Below are 22,259 nucleotides of genomic sequence, written 5' to 3'. Positions count from 1 at the left end.
CATCAACATCAAGCAAGTTAGACTGAGGTCAGGTTTTAAAAACCTGAATCACACTTTTCGCTTTCTGACCAGCGTTGATTTAATATCTTTTAGTCATGCCCACAAAATACCGCCTTGGTGGGTAATTTCAATAGATCATACATCATTGCCATGATTTATAAGTTACAGGTTGGATTTATGCTTTAAATTGACTGCAGGCTGTGAATGAGTCAGCAAGTTTGTTGTTCATTCTTCAGTGTCTTGCTGTCATTTGAACCACATCGTTTTTTTCTTTTCATACCAGAGTCATTATTGACTAATGTGAAAAGACAGCAGCTATTCCAAAGGCAAACAGGAAGTGGTTTTATCAGTACTAGTAAGGGGTCGAAGTGTCAGTCCCAGTCACCCCGCAAACATGACGTGTTTTTGTATGTTTCTAAGAAGTGCCTTGAGCTGCTTTCTTTGGAGCTGCTGGCATAATGTTCATGACCCTATCAACATTACAGTTTATTTACATCAATGTCAATTTTATATTTTTTTCATGAAATGTTTACTTATTAAAATACTAAATGTGTAAGGAAATTATTAATAAGATAATATTTTACCTGAGTTGACATTTGAAAGACTTTCCTGCCATTAGACAGCTTTTGCAAAGCATGCATGCTTTTATTATTTTTCTGTAAAATATTCATACATTTAAATAGGTATACATTTACAAAATGTATTATATGTTGCATTGCCATAGTCTAACATCAAATAATTTTTGATTCAAATTTCTTCTAATTGGCCCTAATTCTATCATCATACATAATTTTTGCATAAATTTTTTTAAATTGCATTCTGCTTGGGTAAAGTGTAATATTGTTGAAATATATATTTTTTATTTTCAGAACTTCTTCACCGAATAAGTGTGTAGGCTAAGCCTGGTTAAATAGTCCTTGATCAATTTTTAGATAGTGATTTATAGCATTTTATCTTGGCTTCTGCCTCAATTGATTTCTAAGGTCATACAGATACTTTGAATGAACATATATATGCTTTCAGTTCTTTGACAAAGGACTCATCATCTGTCTATTTAGTTCCTTGTTATTAGCCTCGGTTTATAGCCCAATTGAACTGGGGATAACCCGTCCCTTGGGTGGAAAGGAGAGAACGTCATGCACCACTAGGAGAAAACACAAAACACACACTACACTGCATCTTCCTCACCTTTTATACACAGTTATTGCCGTTTTTTTTCCTGCCTCAATTTTTTCCTTAAATGGCCTTTGGTAAAACGCACATAATTTGGTGTTGCTAGACATGATGCAAAATTTAATGCAGTGTTTATTTTGAGCCATAATTAAGGTAGAATTAAGTAGAATGACTTAAGGTAGAAGAACAAAAATCGTAACCATGTCATCTCTTTGTAATATCGCTCCTTTTTTAGATTTTCTACAGTTCTTTCTCAGTTTCATGATGGATTACACATCATTTTGTGTTGCTAGAGGTGATGCAAAATTTAATGCAGTCCCTCCAATGTTTTCTATCCCAGAATGCACCTTTATATAGTGAAAGAATTAATGGGTTGGAGCAGGAATGCAATTAACTTCCATAAACAAAATCGCATTCTTCACCACTTCTCCTGTTTGTCAACTGAAACTAAAGCAGTATCATGAGGCTAAAAGGAGGTTACTGTCTAATGCTGTAAGGACTTCTAATGCCTGTGGCCAATGGCCATCCTCAGCACAGATGGGCCAACGGCAGGGAGGCAAGATTATAACATTTCTGCATTACCGCCGCACCTGATTTTACACCGCATTTTCCTGAGAAAACCCGGCACAGATTTGGGTGTAAATTTCCGAGAACCTGCCATATATACACTGGCAAAATTCCTCGTCACCTGCTTGGAACGGGATACTTTTTGTAAACGTCCTTTTCCGATGACAACCTCTTCCGTATCATTCCGGCCTCCCCTCCCCCAGCGCTCCCTCTTTCCCTGTGGAGGTCTGTCTCTATCCCCATCCCCCTCTGTTTGCACTTTCCTGACCCTCCCCCTACAGCTGCACACTTCTTCCTCTTGATTCTCCCTGCCGCACACTTGTACACACTCACTTTTGCATCCTAAGCATACTCACTATTGCTCCATCCCTGCCAAAGGCTTTTTTCCAATCACAGTGTGGGTAAATAAATCAAAGTATGAAAAAACTGAAACTGACACACTTTCATTCGGTGGAAAGCACCACTTGAGCAATTTAGTGTGTTCTTGAAACTTATGAATGTGGGCAGTTTATCTGTCAGAATTTTTTTAATTTAAATAAAATAAAATCACAAGGGGCATATATCATGCACATAAAAAAGTATATATATATATATATATATATATATATATTCAATTACCTATAACAGTATTTGATACCACACATTTAAGAAGAACCTCACAGCATTCTTTAGGCGTGTGAAGCTTTTATGTTATACATTAATCAGCAGGATCAGCAGTAGAGTAAAATTAAGATACTTGACATATTAAAGCAATGCATGCCATGTACAGCTAAATGCATAAATGCCCAAATCGACAATGCCTGCAGTGTATTGTGAGGACAGTTTCATTGCAGGGACAATGTCACGTCCTCTCTGCTACACACCAGTCCTTAACGCCACCAATAAAACGGCTAAAACAAAATGGCTTCCTGTCTACGGTATGTGGTACGGTTCCGCTGGTTTGCAACATATAAGATTAACACCAACAAGTCAGAAAACAAGAATATTTTACTATATTTATTTCATTTTTGGTAATTCAACTGCAGGTGGGATATAAATTCAGGGGCGCTAAATCTTACTTAAAAAAGTCTTGCAGAAGAAGTGACAACAAAGTCAACAAATTAAATTTTGTTTTGACAGTATAAAAGAGGGGCCCTGAATAATTTAAAGGTAAATATCAGGGTTGGATCTGGATTCATATACTTTACTCTACTGTAGCTCAAACAGTAAAGATCAGGGGTTTGTTTCCCGAGGAAGGAAGGAACCCTGAATGTTATTTAATTCACTTTGAATAAAGGAATCTGCCAAATGCATAAATGTAAGTTGTTCATCTCAGACTTTCTCTGTAGGTGAGTCATTTACCTGATCTAACAACCTCCTGAGGTTCCTTGTGAAATAGGGCAACAGGGTGCCACTGGGATTTCTCACAATCTCATTCAGATATCATAGTAATAAAAGTCCTACAAAATACACTAACAGACAGTTAGTGAAAACAGATTTCTACAGCCTTGCTAGTCACCAGCATATGTTGCATTTTGAATGCTCGTTTAATCGTTTTTCCCATTGCATGCTTGTATTGTTTGTAACTGGTTGACAGTGGGACTCTTGATGGTAAAAGTTAAGATGCTTGGTGGGAAGACTAGTATAATTAAAATCAAATGATTTTTTTATGTATATATCATCAATAACATTGCTAACTTTTGAGTTAAAGGAATCAAGGAGAAGATCAAAAGAGTCTGCTGAAATGCTTGGTGTTAAAGATATAGCTTCCATAAATAGCACACTAGTGATCTCGTTAATGCATCTCTTTCTGACAGAGACAGAGCTAGATTCAGTGGTAGCAGAGATCAATAGATCAAATACAATACAGATGCTGGAGAGAGGGATAACGTGTCTGGTGAGATTGGCTCTGGCGCTGGTGTTTCCAGTGGCTGCGATATGTTGTGCTAGCTGCCCTGGCTGTATTACAGGAAGTCATCCTTGGGTACAGAGTCTTGGAGCTGTTCTGATACGTCACAGTCTGTCTGTTATGAGCTCTGTGGGCAGGGATCAGCAGGGATGGTGTCCATGAGCAGTGCTTGTTGTGGCTGCGTGGTGTTGTCAGTGTCCTTGTGGGATGTATCAACCACATGATGACTCGGAAGCTGATATGAAGTCCTGTCGTCACTCATAATTTGTCCAGGTGTGTTTGCCATTTAGGTTGAGTGGATTGGCACACACTACTGAAGGATGATGAAGTTTTTTTGGCTGGAGGCCATCCAGTTTAAACAGTTGTCTATGGCCCCAGAAAATATTGAAGTTCTCGATGAAGTTGGCTCCTTCTATACTGCAGGTTCTTTGTAGCTATGCATTCAGCCCAAGCAACTGTGAAAACATGTTAGATCCCCTTGCTGGGAGTGGTCCACTGATGAAAAGAAAAAAAAAAGAAAAGAAAGAGTCGTGACATTTGCCAAATATGGTAACCCATACTCGGAGCTCTGCATTTAACCCATCCAAGTGCACACACACAGCAGTGAGAAGTGAACACATCGTGAACACACACACACAGAGCAGTGGGCAGCTATATATCAAGCACCCAGGGAGCAACTGGGGGTTCAGTGCCTTGATCAAGGGCACTTCAGCCATGGCTATTGAGGGTAGAAGAGAGTACTGTTCATTCACTCCCCCCACCTACAACTTTTGCCAGCACAGAGACTCGAACCTGCGACCTTCAGGTTACAAGTCCAACTTTCTGACCATTAGGCCACAACTGAACGACTGAACTTCAAGTCTTCAAAGTGTTTCAAAGAGTTCACTGAAATCCTTCTTAAGAAGTTCTGAGTGCTCTTTCAGAATATCACTTTTCCCCACATGGATGATGATCTGATTTACAGTGCTTCTTTAAAATGTTCCGAAGTTTATATCAGAGACGGTTGCTTGAGGAAAGCCGTATTTATTTGTAGTCCTGCTATTGATGTTTCTGATAATAGAGTCACCCACTATCAGAATCCTGGGCTCGGCTGCACTTTGTGCTGAATGCCACTTTCTGCCCGACCTTGAGTGCCTTTTATTAGCAATGTTAGCTGCTGGCTGATACAATCCATGTTCAACCACATTTGGCGATTCCTCACCCACATTAAATAATGCTTCAAACCTGCTCTTAAGGTGTACAGGGGATGGTAGAGTACTAGTGTTTTCAAGTCTTGTCATAGCCATATGTGGGGTAGAGAATGCTACTGCAGCAATACGAGATACTCGTGACAATCTGATGTCTCGAGTGTCTTTGGATCTCACTCCCTGTTTGTGGCATAGATTAGCGTGTCGGTTTCAGTTTCGCATTGTTCCTCTACACTTGGTATTGAGATTCACCAGATTCACAGGACTCACCGGCTTTATGCTGAGGAGGTCTGATGACGACGATCTTTTGTGTGTTACGCCTGCTTTGAAAGTCCACCATGTAACTTTGTTTCAAGAACCGCAATCCTTTGTAGAAGTCTGTGGCAGTTCGTGCAGCAAGTAGATTCCACAAGAGGCCTTTTAATTTCTGTCTGTTTTAATGTAGGCATCTGTGTTTTCCTGTCTCTAAATGTAAGCTGCTTCTTTTTTGCAGTATTGTTTCAGTCACGAAAAGTTTTTAGTTTAGTGTTTGTGCCAAAAAAAATTTGTTTGAGCACTGTGCTGATCTGCTGAAGTTAAAATCTTAGAAAAATCTGAGAAAAGTACATAAACAGGGAGCAAAGGACGGAATAGTAAGCAAGAGTGTCCGAACAGTAGCGAAACCATAAGCAGAACCTATCAGTTTGTGTTCATTCATAATCAACTTCCAGGTTGCTGCATGTTCCTTTGCGCACTTTTCCATCTAATAGGCCCCATGAAATAAAAATGCAATAAAATTGTATCATCATTACTCACACTCAAGTTGTTCCTAACCTGTATGAATTCCTTTCTTCTGTTGAAGACAATATAAAATATTCTTAATAATGTTGGTAACCAAACAGTTGCTCATCGGCATTGGCTTTCATATTATTTTTTCAGTGCTATGGAAGTCAATGGTTACCACATACTGTTTGGTTACCAATATTCTTCCAAATATTGTCTTTTGTTTTCAGTAGAAGGAAGAAATTCATACCAGTTTGGAACAACAAGAGGGTGAGTAGCTGAGGACAGAAATTTCATTTTTGGCTGACATCACTTTAGTTCAATGTCTATTAGCTTTAAGGTGTAGTTCAAACTTTGCAGTAGCACATGTTACTAGCAGCCCTGAGGTCAAGGATTCAATTATGAGTGAAAATGATTTACATTGACTGCAGTGTGAGTTTCTTTAGATAAAAGCATCTGCAAATGCATAAATGTAAATGTTAAAGCCTGGGTCGAGAAACTGGTTCAAACATTAGCCAAACGGGTTCATATCTAGCCTTGGCTCAACAAAAGTCTTTAGACATGGCTATATTATTAAGAATTACTAATGGACAGTAGTATGTCTCCATACTTTGTCTCCATGTGCTGAACATCTACATGCAATCACCACTTCTCTACAATGATAGATTGATGATGCTGGATTATGTTTTTATATGTTGGCCAGTGTACATGCTGAGTATCATACAAAACATTCCTTTTAGCTTTGAAAAAAAAAAATTCCCCAAGCCACAGCAGGTTCCTATCTTCAACAGTTGTATATTAAAGTATGTGCTGATCATTGAGGTGTTCCTAAGTATCTTTTGCCCTAATATTGTGTCCTTGTATGCCACATTGAAGAGGTTCTTAACCGGCGGGCCGCAGATCTGTTCTGACTGGTTTGATGACAACCGGAGGACTAAAACATGCTAAACTATATAATTATGCATAGTTAAGATAAAAATAGGCTTATCAACATTAAAAGGAGGAGATGCTTCCAGTATTGTTTCTCGTTTATGTTAAGGCTATGGAAAAATGCAAAAACTATGGGATTTAGAGCCAAAATTCCTCTTTAGACATTTGCCAACCTGGACAGGTTGTGTGACATGGCTTCATCATCAAAAATCTAATAAATTATAATCCAAAATACATTTAATATGCTTTGCTGTAGTTTATGAATTTACAGACTTGAAACTTTACTTATTCAGTCTTAATAATTTAGCATACTGTTAAGCCTACAGAGTTCATGGTAATCTACATTCTAGTAGTATTACCACGACTGAGGTGCCCTTGAGCAAGGCACTGAACCCCCAACTGCTCCCTGGGCGCTGGAGCATAAATGGCTGCCCACTACTCCGGGTGTGTGTGTGTTCACGGTGTGTATGTGTTCACTGCTGTGTGTGTGCACTTTGGATGGGTTAAATCCAGAGCACGAATTCTGAGTATGGGTCACCATACTTGGCTGTATGTCCTGTCACTTTCACTTATTAGAATTTATTAATAATGATCCAAGTTTCAAGTCACTCACAGTCCTGATTCATTGTTTGTTACAGTCTTTCTTTTAAATACCTACATTTGTTTTTTCTCTCGCTGTTTCCTACACAAGTATAAGAGTAATTAAAATAATTTAATCTAAAATAAATAATGTCTGAGTATTTATTTCTTTGTTTACTAGTGGGGTAATGTAAATTCAGATGGTCATTAATCACAAAACAAACCCTCTCAGGGTGGTACAAGACCAGATCTTGATCACTCGAGACTATAATGACCTTGGGTTGCTTATGCTGTAGTTTTGCAGAGAATCTGTCATAAGCTTTGCAGTGAGTAGATGTGACATGTCTCCCCCAGCATACAGTGGTGCTCTTTTTTAAAAAGACAAGAAGTCAATGTAATGTGAAAGAGAACCATCAAGATTCTTTATATATCTGTATATAATATTATATATGTGAATTGCAGAGAAGGAAATATGTCCAACACCTACCTTGACTTGAACCATAAAGGACGTGTTTTGTGGATATTGACGAAAGTGTCTACATGCATGTATTGACTTGATCTGCTCTTCATTCTCACGGTTACCATCTAGCATTTATGCAGAGCAAGAATGCAAGAACTGATAAAGTGAATACTTTGAATGCAGTGCTATGTCGCGTTTCCACCGAAATTACCTGGAACACTTGTACCAGGAACGTTTTTCCCCAGGAACTATTTTCCCCCCAGACCTGTTGCTTTCTGTGTTTCCACCGCGGTCTAAAGTACCAGGAAGATCAGGCATATAGTCTGGTCACGTGTAGTCTGTGCGCGTTTCTCAATACAAATCACGCACAGTTGCGACTTGCATCTTTAGTAGTTCGGACTTTGTGCATTCGACTCGGGAGTGTGATGTCCGCGACGACGCAAATCCGGTAATTCTGCAAACAGCAGTGTACTTGATAAATGAGTTCCTGCGGTGGAAACGCGACTCAAGTTGCTCTGGATAAAATGGACAAATGGACAAATAACATCATAACGTCCTCTAGTGGCCGCTATGGGGAATGCCTTAAGTGTGACTGGTGTCTGATACATCTAAACACGACAATAACATTGGCTGGCGACAGCCTATGACGCCATTCCCGGTGCGACCACAGTATAAAAGAGCACCAGGAGAAAACGTAATTCACTTCTTCGTCTGAGGCATGGCAGGTCATTTAAAGGACGCAGTGTCTCGTTCCCTTCTCAGGTAGCCATGGTTACATATGAAACCTGAGACGTTCCCTTTTGAGGGAACATCAAACTGCATCCTCTAGGGGTATCTATGGAGAATGCCATACCCACGCCGCCATGCTGAAGGGAGTGAATGTCTAACACCACGGTGAGCACTAAATGCCAACTCTACAAAGCAATGGGAGTTGCCCTTAGGACACCTTGACAGCTGTCAGTGACATTATCCCCTTCAGCCAAAGGCCTGAGCTGCATACCCTAAAACCTACTTGTTAAGGGCTGGGCTGGAAAGCCTGAACCTGGGGCAGAACTCAAAAGAATCTCTTTCTTCTAATTCCAAGCCTTTCAAGGGGATATGGCCAGGCGTCTAGGTTACAATAATCCAGACCCTGTCCTGTCACCCAGGGGACTACCGCCAGCTCTGAATGAGCTTGCTCAAAGGAACTGACTGGACAGATCTGCTCAGAATTTCATCACCAGGGATAAGTAAGTCGAGTGGGGCCAAAGGTGAAAACCAGGGCCTAAACCAACTCAGAGAAAGGGAATAAGGCTGACAACCCATACCATGCAGGATTTTAGAAAGTGCGAAGGATCCTTAGCGTGCACACTTACAACAGTATGGATTTTAGAAAGTGCATAGGAGCACAGCATGTGCACTTACCATAATATGGATTTTAGAAAACAATTCCTAAGGGGTAACTGAGGCTGTTACTTAAGGCCCTTTCACACTGCACGTCGGACCCGGCATATTGCCGGAACATTGCCGGGCCGCCTTCTGTGTGAAAGCAACCACGTCCCGGGATTGATTCCGGCATTGAACCCGGGTCGGGGACCTTGCCGGGTTCAACCCAGGACGAGTGCTGTGTGAACAAAAGCCAGATCTAATGCCGTGTCGAAGTGATGACGCACGTTATCGCGCAACTCTTTTACCGGTTGTTTTGAAGGAAGATCAGTTTATATATATATATTTGCAAACTATAATGAAGCAGAGATCAGTTAGTTCCTCACTTTCCGCATTGACACCGAGATTGTTCGCCAGCTTCTGTGAAAGTTTAACGTGCCTAACGTTTTCGACTCGTACATTACACCTCACGTCCTGATGTCACGTGTCGTTACGGGATCTTTACGGGTTGTGTGTGAAAGCAAGCACATATCCCAGGTAATCACTGGCAGTGTGAAAGTGCAAAATCTAGCGACCCGGGAACAATTGCCGGAACGCTTTACCCATGTATTTGCCGGAATGGCAGTGTGAAAGGGGCTTTAGACAGGCTTAGAAACCCTATGTGACTGTAGCATGCTCAGGGAGCAGTACTTAATTCAATATGAGTCTGCATGCTCAGAGTGTATGTGGACTGAAAAAGGCATATCTCATAGAAAAAAAAAACAAATGAGGGGAGCATAGACAACTCAATTAAGGCAGTCACAAAACAGACTCCGGAGCATGTGTCAATAACTAGAAGGGGCGTAGCACCTAGCTCTCAGACCAAGAGGGGGGTCACCAGTGCAAGTCTTGGAAGAAGGGTGCTCATAAATAATTAATATTAATATTAAGAGTGAAAATATCAATCAGTATAAATATCAAATATTAGCTTAGACTAATTTCAAAAGTCAATCAAAAGTGACAATAAAGATAATGTTATAAAATATTTCAAATTTTATATTTAAAAAAAAATCCTGAAAAATGCATTATAGTTTCCACAAAACTATTAAGCAGCACAACTTAATATTAATATATTTCAGCATTAGTAGTAAGAATAATAAACAAGTAGAAAATCAGTGTATTAGAATGATTTCTGAAGGATCATGACACTGCAGATTTATACCCATATCACAGGAATAAATTACATTTTAAAATGCATTAAAATAGGAAACTGTTATTTTAAATTGTAATAATATTTCTTATTATTACTGTTTTTTGTGTATTTTTTTTATAAATTATTTGTGTGTGTGTGTGTGTTTGTGTGTGTGTGTGTGTGTGTTATGTATAAAATCTGGATAAACCTCAAAAAAACTTGAGTAGTCAGTTGTTTGATGACTAATAATGGAATCCATAATCTTCATAGCAAATTAATCCTGAGCTACGTAATCAAAAGGCAGTATAAATATCCTTTCTGTAATTTCCAGGCTAAAATATTTTAAGGTATCACCAAATATATCTCTAAAACAATTATCTAAAACAGAGGTGTCAAACCCTGCTGAGTTGAGATTAAAGCCTAACTAGATCATGGCCTAAATGTTAGAGAGACAGACTTGTAACAAAAAGTTCACGGGTTCACCTGCAGGGATTGTTGGTGGGAGGAGTGAATGTACAGCACTCTCTTCAATACCACAACTGAGATGAGACCCCTTGAGAAAGGCACCGAACACCCAACTGCTCCCTGGGCACTGCAGCAAAAATGGCTGCCCACTGTTCTTGGTGTGTGTTCACTGTGCGTGTGTGTTTGTTCACTATGTGTGTGCACTTGGATGGACTAAATGCAGAGCACAAATTCAGAGTATGCGTCACCATACTTGGCCACACATCACTCACTCACTCACTCATTAAATGCACCTGATTAAGCTTATTTAAAAAGAACTACATGGTACGTGTCTTGGAGCAGGGCTGGGGTACTCCAGGTACTGAGTTTGACACCCTTACCCTAAAATGTATCACCTTCGAGCAGAGGATCCCTTCTTGTCACTCAACAGCAAAAGAGATGAAAGCAGATATGAATTGTTTATTGCTGTCCCACTGTGACCCTTGTCTAACATCGTAGGAGATTTATTGTCTCCAAACTCTTCCCCCAGACCTTATCTGTGCTCTCCAGCTTTGTAGACACAGAATGTGTCTTCCAAAAAAAGGGCACCAACATTTGCAGAATCCTCCATCATAACCCGTACCCTAACCCCACTGGTAGGAGGCTTCAGTGCTACAATTCAGCACTGAAATCCACCAGGCCTCTGCTCCTTCCTGAAATCTGTTGCTATAGTACAGAACTGTAAAAATTTTTTTTGCAAAGGTCATTAGCGACTGATACTGCGGTACCGTAGATATAGAGTGCAGGGGACCAGCGGCAAAGCCACTCCCCGTGAAACCAGATGCTGAGGGGGCAGGGAGGGCAGGGATCGGAAAGGGAGCGGCCAGATAAGGAGAGAAGAAGGCGAGTAAACATTAGCACGGCTGATGAGACAACACAGCGGCCACTTTCTGCTACCATTTCATTGTGCTTTGACATGCAATACTCCTGTCATGGGGAACTAGAATCATGAATAAGGCATAGAATCAGGGGGCTTAAACAGAAATGGGTAGCTAAAATATTGAATCAATAAGCAATTGTCAGTAAGCTAAAAGCATTGGACATTTCATCTTTGCTTGTGGGGGGAAGGGACTTTATTGCCATTATCTGATGGAGGGTGAGTGAAAATAGCCTCTGCATGAATTAAATGACGTTTGTTGCAGATAGGCAGGCTGAAGCATCCGTCACTTGACTGGCAGACAGTTATGTCTAGCATAGCACTGCTGTAGAAATATTTACGTTTATAAACATGCAGCTCAAGAAATAACCAGTAATCTATCACGTACATATATTCCTGTGAATTTTTGTCAACCAAATTACCAGCATAGTATAAAATAATACATTTTGCCCCCCCACCTGATTTTATTTTATTCTGAATGGACTTATTTAAATATGAAAATATTTTATATTATAGTTTTATTTATTTTTATTTAAGTCAGTTTATGTTGATCCTATAGCAGTATTTTATTTTTAATATTTTAGTATTACTGATATAGGCTATTATTAGAGTTTTGTTTATATTTAGAATTTTTATATTAATATATTTTCATATCATGTTTTTTAATATAATCTTTATATAATAATGTTTAGATTTAAAATTTAAGTTAAATGTTTAATCATTTTGTTGTGTTTTGCCATTTTTAATAGTTTTGTTATATCTCTTTAGAGTTTTTAATATTTTTATTATTTTAGGTTTTAGTTTTTGGTTAGTTTGCTATTTTTAACTTAAACTAAGTTTTTTTTTTTATTTAAATATTTCATTCAATGTTTATCAATTACATTTTGTTTTGGTTTTAGTTTTAGTTAACTATAATAACGCTGCCCTAGAGTTAATAACAAATATTAGTCACAAAATTTGTCACTAAAGTAAAAATAAAAGTAACCCTGAAGAGCTTAGCGTTTTCATGTTATGTAAATCACGCTAAATATTTAAAACCAACTAAATTTAAGCCACTTTAAGACATCTCCTTAATATGTAACTGTCACAGCCCTCCTAGTGGCAGTCGGAAGGAAGTTTAAGAATTCAAATTAAATTAAAGTTAAGTTAAAGGCGGCGTCTGAAAGTTGCGTTTGGTGATCAGTTTGAGTGTAAATGTATATTTCTGACTAACTTTTTGCACTTTTAATGTTATTTCTAGCGAGAAATCAGTATTATAGTAATTAAATATTTGTTTAGTTATCACCAAAACTATTTTGTTGTAGATCATTAAAAATGTTACGCTGCCTCAGAAGACTGTCCAAAATCAGATTCATGAGGTGCATTCATGCAAAAGTGCTGCCTGCAAAGTCACTGCCTCATATGGCAGCGAGGCAGTGAAGTTTTCGGATGCAGCCCCTGTTTAAGTTTGCATATCAACATAAGCATTTACCCATTATTGAACATAGTCAACTGTGATGGATTAATGATAAACACACTGTTACCATGATAATTGACTGCCATAACTTTTGGAAAGAATATATTATGTCTAAGGCTACTGCGTTAAACAATAAAATAATATTTTTTTATTCTTTATTCATATTTGTCTGCTTTACAGACATAGCAGGTGATTGAGATGACTTTAGACAAATATCATTGTCATTTTTACTTTGCACTTAGTTTTTAATGGAAAACATGACATCTGGTCAGACTGTTGCATATTTTTGTCGAAGATCCAACTAGGGATGTCCCGATCAGGTTTTTTTTTGCCCTCGAGTCCGAGTCATTTGATTTTCAGTATCTGCCGATACCGAGTCCCGATCCGATACTTCTATAATACATAAAAAAATAATAAAGAAGAGCGAAAAACAGATCCAGGATGTTCAATAAATTACATTTTGAAATATATTCAAATATAAACTATTAGCGTGAGAGTGCGCTCTGGCTTCTAGTATGAATGAAATACACACTGCATGAGAGTTTAGCACTCCGTGATGTTCATCTCGCTGTATTCTGGGTCCGAATGAAATATCAGGTCATGCGCAGACTATCCTGTCTCTTTGAGTTTGAATCTATATTTATTCACACCAGCTATTGAAAAATAAAGTGATGTCATGCTGCACGCGTTGCTGTTTCTGTGTGGAGTCAAAAGGGTCTAACTCTGTGCCACCGCATAACTAAAGAGGAGTTAAAAAATGAGAATATATATATATATATCCGAGTCCTGATCGGAAGGTAACGTCCGATTCTGATTGAGTCTGAAACCACGTGATCGGGCCCAATTTCTGATCACGTGATAGGATCTGGACATCCCTAGCTCCAACCAAATGGGACCCCGAAAATGTTGCATTGACAGAGAATCCCAACTCCACACAACCTTCGTAAAACTCTCAAATAAGTATGAACAACTTCCTGTCTGCAGTCTGGAATTTATCATAAGCATTCGTAAAAAAAAAAAAAAAAAGCATTTGGGAAAAGTCATCATTGACTTCTTTGAATAGCTCCAATTACTTAAAGGTACAGGTTGTAGGACCTGCCACTAGAGGGCGCACTAGCAAAACAATCGCGTGGTTTGATGACACTAAGAAGGAGAGTGGAATGATGGGATTTGTTGTCTTCTATCCAACCGCTGACGGCCATCAATCAGACGGAAATATAAATCTTGGATTTAACGCGAGTTCAACGATTTGTGTGAGTAGATTACATACAAAGTGAATGCAAAGACGCGATCAAACTATAGATCAGACGCGTCCTCGCGTGGGTCTAGAGACGCGATGCCCCGCGTTTGGCGTGTATGCCCCATAATACTAATCTTGTTGATCGTTATAATAGCATACGTTTTCTGTAAAGATACGAATCAAAACAACTCACCTATCGAGTAAAACACAAGCGAGATAGGCATCGACATATTACTTTTTTTTTCTTTTTTTTTTTTTAGAAGCCCTGTCTATTTCATCTGCTCTTTGGTTATTTGTAATAGTCCATTTTACAGATACTGAAAGGATGTCATTAGACAGATATCATTGCCATTTTTACTTTGCGCTTAAAGTTTTGATTAGAATACATACAATCCGGTCAGACCATTTCTGAAATAGCAAAACTATTTCACTATTTTAATAGTGTCTAAAACATACTTCCTTTAATATTTACTTCTTGCTTGTGGAACGTCTGTATAAAGTAGAGGTGGGCATAGATTAATTTTAATTAATCTAGATTAATCTCACTGTGATCTTGAAATTAATCTAGATTAATCTAGATTAAAATGGCTCATTCGAATTCTGCCGAAGGCATTCAGAATATGTGTGTTACCCAAATAAAATTGACAAACAGTAAGTCTTTGAGAAGGGGATTATCAAGATAGGTGGTGCATTAAAAAAGGGGCTCCAGTTTCCAAAATGCATCACAAAGTGCTTGAAAAAGCTGTAAACTAATTCCACATTGCTCAAGGTGCAATCAACCTTACGCCTGTTTCACACCAATGTTTAAGTTTTTTTCAAGTTTATAGGTGTCAAGGTACAGAAACCAAATAATTAAATGTAAAATAGCACTGGATAGTCTTCAATGTAAAAATGAAATATACAATCAAACCTACATTTATTCAGACACCTTCAACATTTCTCACATTACAGTTTTGCTATATATATAAAAAAATATATCTGGTGTCTGAATAATTTTTGATTTGACTGTTAAAACTACAAAGTAATGAAGTCAAGAGCAGTGAGTGATTTTCATTTTCATTTTCTTGGATTAACATTACAGCAGCCAGCAGCTAAATTAGGCGCGGTCCCTTTAAGAGACGATGAACGCATCCAATATAAAACACATCCCATTTTTTCCCTCAACTGTTTACTTTCACTTAAGAAATAACTGACAGTTTTTTTGAGCATAATTTCCAAGGTGGATATTTTGAAATATTTTGTATGTATTTGAAAGCACAAGAGCAAAAATAAGCAAATTCGGTGTGTTTTGAGACGCATTTCTCTGCGTGAGCCCTGAACACAGAACACCGCGAATACTGGATTGGGCTCTTTCACATCTTTTTGTTTGTATTTGTTCGTTCAGGTGCAGGAGGGACTTCGTGGAGAACTTCGAGAGAGCTCGGTTCAGTGTCGCTGTCTGTGATACGCAGCTCTCTCTCTCTCTCTCTCCTTACAGAACACAGCGAGCTTCTCTGTTCAGCTTTTCCGCGTCTTGTGTTTGGATGCTTTAATGTTTTAAATCGACAAGCGGTAAGGCGTAAAAAACTTCTGAAAAAGATAAGCTTTCGTGGCGATGCGCAGCAGTGGCCCGTCAACTGTCCTGAGCATCTTTTTAGGCTGGCCTCAGCCAGTCGGTTATATAAAATATCAAGGTGAAAGTCATCATAGCTTGCTTCGTATAGACCCAGCTCCCAACCCAACTTTGAGAATAGATTAACGGCGATATATTTTTTTTTAATCGCCCGATAAGAGTCTCGCGTTAACGCAGCACCACTACTTTATACCCACCACTAGTATAAAGTAATATTTGCAATTTATATTCATGTAAACAGCTCTCTTGCTCTTGTGATATCGCTTAATTATAAATTTTTAAATTTTTGACAATTCTCCATTAATTTCTAACCCATCACAACAAAATCCAAAGAAATCAAATTAGAAATAAATTATTAATTGCGTTTGAAGCAGGACGTTTTACATTCATTCAAAATGAAAAATGAACACATAAATCAGACAGTGCACCACCAATTTAGGACCTTCAGTTGTGGTCTTGATCAATAAAATCCTGAATCCTCTTAGTCTGAGACTGAGAATAGACAGAGTATAAATGTAGTGGAGACTGAGACCAGACCAAGACCTTCAAAAAATGATCTCAAGTCTAGCCTTGAGTACTACAACATCACGGCTGAATATTAATCAGTGTGTTCCAGTAAACAAGATTCCAGCTCATTCTCCTAACTGTCACTATAATTTATGTTTTCTCTCTGGAAATAGCCATTTCATTGAACGGGAAGCAGTTTGCTTGAAATGAAGAGCTATTAGTTCCCAGAAAGAGTGCAGAGGTTGGGAGGCGGGATGGTCTTTATGACCACACACACAGGAGAACGTCCTATTCTGCTCAACGTGGATTGGCCGTACAGCTAATCCGAGATGGCCCTCCAGCTATCCCCAATTCTCATACCAATATGTGAACGCAATCAAACCATCTTTTAAATTTGACACTGTGCGCTCATCTGAAAACATGTGATTTGCATTAGTTTATTAGGCTGCCCTACATTATCCTTTATGAGTAATGGAGTAAGAAGCAGTCTGGAATCTGGATGTGTTGAATACAGTTGCTCTTTTAAAGCCCAATTGCTGAGGAACAGCATGATGGCGTATTGATATCAAATGTTTTTGGGCCATTATCAGTGTTCTTGGGTGAGATATTGAGTGATGCCACCAAAAACAGTAGCAAAGAATAACAATAAATCAGCACGGTTTAAGAAAATTTTATTAATACGTTTTTTTTTGTTGTTTTTTTTTTTTGCAGTTTTTTTATGTTGCATATTACTTTCTCTTTAAGATGAATGACTTATGTTGTTGTATTTCTCATTTGGAAGTCACTCTGGCATAAAAAATCAGCTAAACGAATCCATGTAAATGTAAATTATTTAATGGTAATATATTCAAACGCATAATGCTTTCCTATTTTCATACCATTTACTGTATATGTATGTTGTGCAACATTTCTGATTTTATTAGTGCTCTCTGTGCTCATCCAACATTCTAAAAACAGATTTTCCATATACTTGAAATAATTTATTTTCTTTCATTGAGATTATCAAGACATTAAAGTGGTGTATTTGTTTTTTGTCACAGGCTAAGGACAGTGACGATGATGAGGAAGTTGTTCATGTCGACCGAGACCACTTTATGGATGAATTTTTCGAACAGGTAAAATTTCTCTCAAGGCAAATATCATAATTTGCAGTTACTATTTATGCCAATGTAGATTATTTGTTTTGTTCAACAATTTCTTCATGTCAACTTGAGTGCTGCTGCCACTAAAGCATGGGAGAGACAAACCATTTATTAAAATATGATAACTTTTCCAATTCGACTTAAAACATTTAACACACTAAGAGGCTTTTAAATTTTGAACAGGTTTTAGAACACTATATTCACAGAAACATAAGCTTTGAAAAAATGTGTTCAAAATATTAAATGTTTGGTATCCTCTGACTGGATGGACTCATAGTCAGAAACAAAAAAATAAAAAAGTCTGCGCCCATCAAATACTGAGTATGATATTCTGTGAAATCAGTCAACTCTGAAAGCAGACTAGCTCTGACATTTTAACAACTAGCGTTGACTCGTTTAGACTGCAAATTATGGCAAACTAAAATGGTGATAATATCATTTGTAATGCAAAGTAAATTGTTAAGAAATAATAAATAAGAAGCCTCTCGTTAAAATGATGAAGGTATGATTTACCAGCATGATATTTATTCATTTTAATGCATACTGTAATGCACTTTAGTTTCTGCATGTTTACTTACTAAAATTAAAATTAATATCAAATAGGTTTCTTCAGCTAACATTTCATGTGACAAGATTTAATATGTTATCTGTAATATAGGATACAAAACTATTATTAAAATGTCAACAATTTTCATAGCTGATTTAAAAAAATATTATAAATATAAATTATTATTAAAAAAGAAATATTATTTGTATTAGGCCTATTTATTATTTTCTTATCACAGAGCATGACAATGTGCAAGTAGACAGTGATTTAGATTTGGTCCTTTGTTGTATCATTTGCAAAAGCCACTGTATTGTTGCAGAATTTAACACATGTTCTCCTAACAGGTGGAGGAGATCCGTGGCTGTATTGAAAAGCTGTCAGAAGATGTAGAACAGGTCAAGAAGCAGCACAGTGCCATCCTAGCAGCACCCAACCCTGATGAAAGTGAGTCCCACTCATCAGCACACAGTCTCAGCGTATACACTGTATGATCTACGAAAAAGCATTTAGTGGAGTTTAAAGATGAACATTCTTCCTAGAAGGTAGTTCCTTTTAAAGAACTAAAGTACCGTATGTGACACTTTATTAGTGAGACGGTCAGTCATGGAATAAAAAAAAAAAAAAATGCAAATTTGACGCTTTACCTCCCACATATCCATCTATTTGCGCAGACAAATACACCACATGGACACACGTTTGTGAATGCATATCTACTGTATATCTCAGGGCAAGATGACTAATTTTTACATTAGCAATCACCTCCACCCACATCTTCAACATTAACAGTAATGCATCGGATATATTTGCCATGTCTATTATACTGCTCGCCCTTAAAGGAATAGTTCTCTCAAAGATGAATAATTTACTCACCTTCTATACATAAAAGTAACATAAAAATGACTTGTGTGCTATATTTAAAATCTTTTGCATGAGAAACAGATGAAAACCTAAGTTATGGATAAATTCAGTCACATAGACTATTTTTTATGTGCAGAAGGGGAGTAAATGATGACAGAATTTTCATTTTTTCAGTGAATTATGCTTTTAACCTGTTAAATGTCACCCCGTCCCGTATACGGGACGCCTACGTTGACTATACTATATTACAATCAAATATAATCTAATCTTGACAAACTATATATCGGTGGAAAGGTCTAAGACTCCCAAATATATATTTTACCAATATTTTTTGTTAAACATTATGTAGGAAAAGTAATAGATGAATTTATGACAAGAGTGCACCCTCAGAAATCTACATTACAAAAGGAGTTTTGACCTTTGTTTAAAAAAAAGACTTCCTCGTTGCCTTTTTCTCTATCACATTTTAGAAATCATCAGAAGTTATATATCACTTGAAAACATAAAATCTCAAAATTCATCCTTCAAAACCCATTTTAAAATCATACATTGCATTACCATGTAAATGGTACATCAAAATCATGTTACAAAATGTTTTCAGTCATGAATTATAAAAATTTAGGTTTGTATCATGCACAATCATGTCTATCTTCAAAAACGTGAGTGACAGTTATCAGGTTAAAAGAATAGTTGACCCAAAAATGAACATTTGCTGAAGATGTACTCACCCTCAGGCCATCCAAGCTGTAGATGAGTTTGTTTCTTCATTGTGAAGTATGGGGAAATTTAACATTACATCACTTGCTCACCAGTGGATCCTCTGCAGTGAATGGGTGCCGTCAGAATGAGCATCCAAACAGCTGATAAAAACATCACAATAATCCACAAGTAATCCACATCACTCCAGTCCATCAATTAATGTCTTGTGAAGTGAGAAGCTGCGTGTTTGTAAGAAACAAATCCATCATTAAGGTATTTTAACTTTTAAATGCTGCTTGTGGCCAAAATATGAGCCAATAATTCATAAAAAAAAACACTTCCTCCAGTGAAAAAGTCCATCCCCTGTTGTCATCTCACATCAAAATACACCAAAATATTTGTTTAGAACAGTTTTCACTTGTAAATGGTGATTGATCTTTGCATATTTCTCTCCTTGATTCAGACGAGATTACTTTTTTTACTGGAGGAATCATTATTATGGTAGAAGTGATGGTTTGAGGTTAAAAATGACTTTATGGATTTATTTATTTTTACAAACATGAAGCTTTTCGCTGCATTTCAACGTTAATTGATGGACTGGAGTGATGTGGATTACTTGTGGATTATTGTGAGGTTTTTAATCAGCTGTTTGGACTCTCATTCTGATGGCACCCATTCACTGCAGAGGATCCATTGGTGAACAATTGATGTAATGCAAAATCTCTCCAAATTTATTCTGATTAAGAAACAATCACATCTACATCTTGGATGACCTGAGGTTCAACTATTCTTTTAACACATGTACAACCCCTAAATATATGAGCAAGTTATGCATGCATTCTCTGTCACAATGCAGGAAAAAGTTGCAAGGATTGAAAGGAACTTTTTGGAGAGCACCAGCTCCTTGACTTATATGATATATACTTGATATATGAGCTCATTGGTGAGCCTATATAAGACTTTCTCCAATACCTTGCATTTGCGCCACCCACTCTTCAAAAGAGGCACTGCCACCACATCGCTCCAAGTGTTTGTTAGACCCAGCCCACACACCTCATAGTGCACCAGCCCACACTGCATCTATAGAGGCCTTTTCTTCAGTTCTGAGTCCTCAAATGTTGCTAAAAAATCCTGCTCACCTCATCTTTCCCCAGCAACAGTCTTCAGTTACGGCAAATGTGTCAGAGTCATTCCAGTATTGTCTGACTAATGTGTGAGGTCATTCTGACAGAGCAACTCTTTAGTAAATGTGCACGTGTCGTGCAGTAAGTCAACTGTCAAATCAGTGAAATGACAAACAGTGGTGTGTAATGGAGAAATGCTTTTGTCCAATCTGTTACTTGTATAGATGCTGAAATTTTATTAAATTTAAATTAAACAGCAAATAGATACATGGTGTGCATTTTAGATGTCTTTTATCACACTTAGTTCATAGGCTGATTTAGCTAAAAAGCAACTGTGGTTAAAACTAAATGCAAATGAAAGTCATTCTTTTTTGCAATTCCTTTTTTTGTCGTAAATGCTGTTAATACACCAGTGTGCCTTCTGAGCTCCCTGCATGGCTTAGTTTAAGAAATCCACAGCCTACGAATGACTCCGCTGCTATAGATGAATCTTTAATAAATGATGTCTAGTTGTGTCTGACAGTTTTGGTTCAGTTTCATACATTTGACTGCATGTGATTTGCTTTGGTTTCTGTTGAGTTGTTGCATGCATGTACTGTATAAGAACATTATTTTCTGCCCCCCCCCCCCCCCCCCTTTTTCTTTTGCTTTCCTCCCTGTCTGTTTTTCTTTTGCTTTCCTCACCATGCTGCATGAAGGATGAAGAGAACCTGTGGAAGTTGAGTGTCTGTCTCGATATCTGTGTCAGTGTGAACCAGAAACCCGAGGAGAAGTGGAGAACATATTAAATAAAGTAATCCTTAAAGGAATAGCACAACCAAAATGAGAATGTCATCATTTACTCACCCTCATGTTGCCCCAAGACACTTTTTCATATTCTTGAAATAATAATAATTAATGATTGCTGTGATTAGTAATCAAATCTTAAAATTATTAGAGTAGGTGTTGGTGCTTGACGTAAAATTATTAGTTAACTTATATAAAGATATTAAAGTTGTCTCAACAAATATGGATGCTGATTTATTCTCTCATGCTCCGAAAATTACAAAATGAATGGAGTATTTTTTGTTATATTTTTGTACTTTTTGGTTTTATAAATCACAATCTATAATCTTTTCATGGAAAATGATGGCCCAGACATTCTTCTTAAGATCAGAATTATACACAGCTAAATGACATGGGAGTAAATAAATGGGAATATAAATTTATATTTTAATTTATTGCTTTAAATATCTTACAGTAGTTGTTCTGCTTGTATTATTCTCCTTCAGCTCCAGTCTGTGTTGTGTGTGTTTTTGTTGTGTATTGAGCTTGTGATGTTATACATAGATACTGCATAAAATGTACAGCACAGAAGCATTCAATATTTATTGCCAAGGCCAGTTTCTCTTTTTTACTGCAGAAGGCTTTTAATTCAGTCACAAGAACACACAAAAAATGGAAAGAAAGACACTACACTGTCATTTTACATTTATCTGATATATCTTACTCTAAATACATTGACAAGAATCTTATCTCAGTTGCTGTAAAGTTGATGGGTCACCCCTATACTTGAGATTAAGCTAAATTTTGTGGTTGCTGCTTAGATCCTTAACCAAGACTGCAATACCA

The 22,259-nt window shown here is 37.5% G+C and overlaps 1 protein-coding gene across 1 annotated transcript in view; it reads left to right on the top strand.

The window, feature by feature from the left end:
* Nucleotides 1-22,259, top strand: part of LOC113062642 (syntaxin-1B) — a 39,150-nt gene that overhangs the window by 7,022 nt on the left and 9,869 nt on the right. The window contains exons 2-3 of the mRNA XM_026232636.1: nt 17,319-17,393; nt 18,312-18,411. Of these exons, the coding sequence (XP_026088421.1) occupies nt 17,319-17,393; nt 18,312-18,411 (175 nt within the window). The remainder of the gene's footprint in view (nt 1-17,318; nt 17,394-18,311; nt 18,412-22,259) is intronic.

This window comes from Carassius auratus, chromosome 44, assembly GCF_003368295.1.
Source record: "Carassius auratus strain Wakin chromosome 44, ASM336829v1, whole genome shotgun sequence".
NCBI lineage: Eukaryota > Metazoa > Chordata > Actinopteri > Cypriniformes > Cyprinidae > Carassius > Carassius auratus.
Note: the sequence above shows the minus strand (reverse complement) of the source record. Positions and strands in the feature narration are given on the sequence as shown.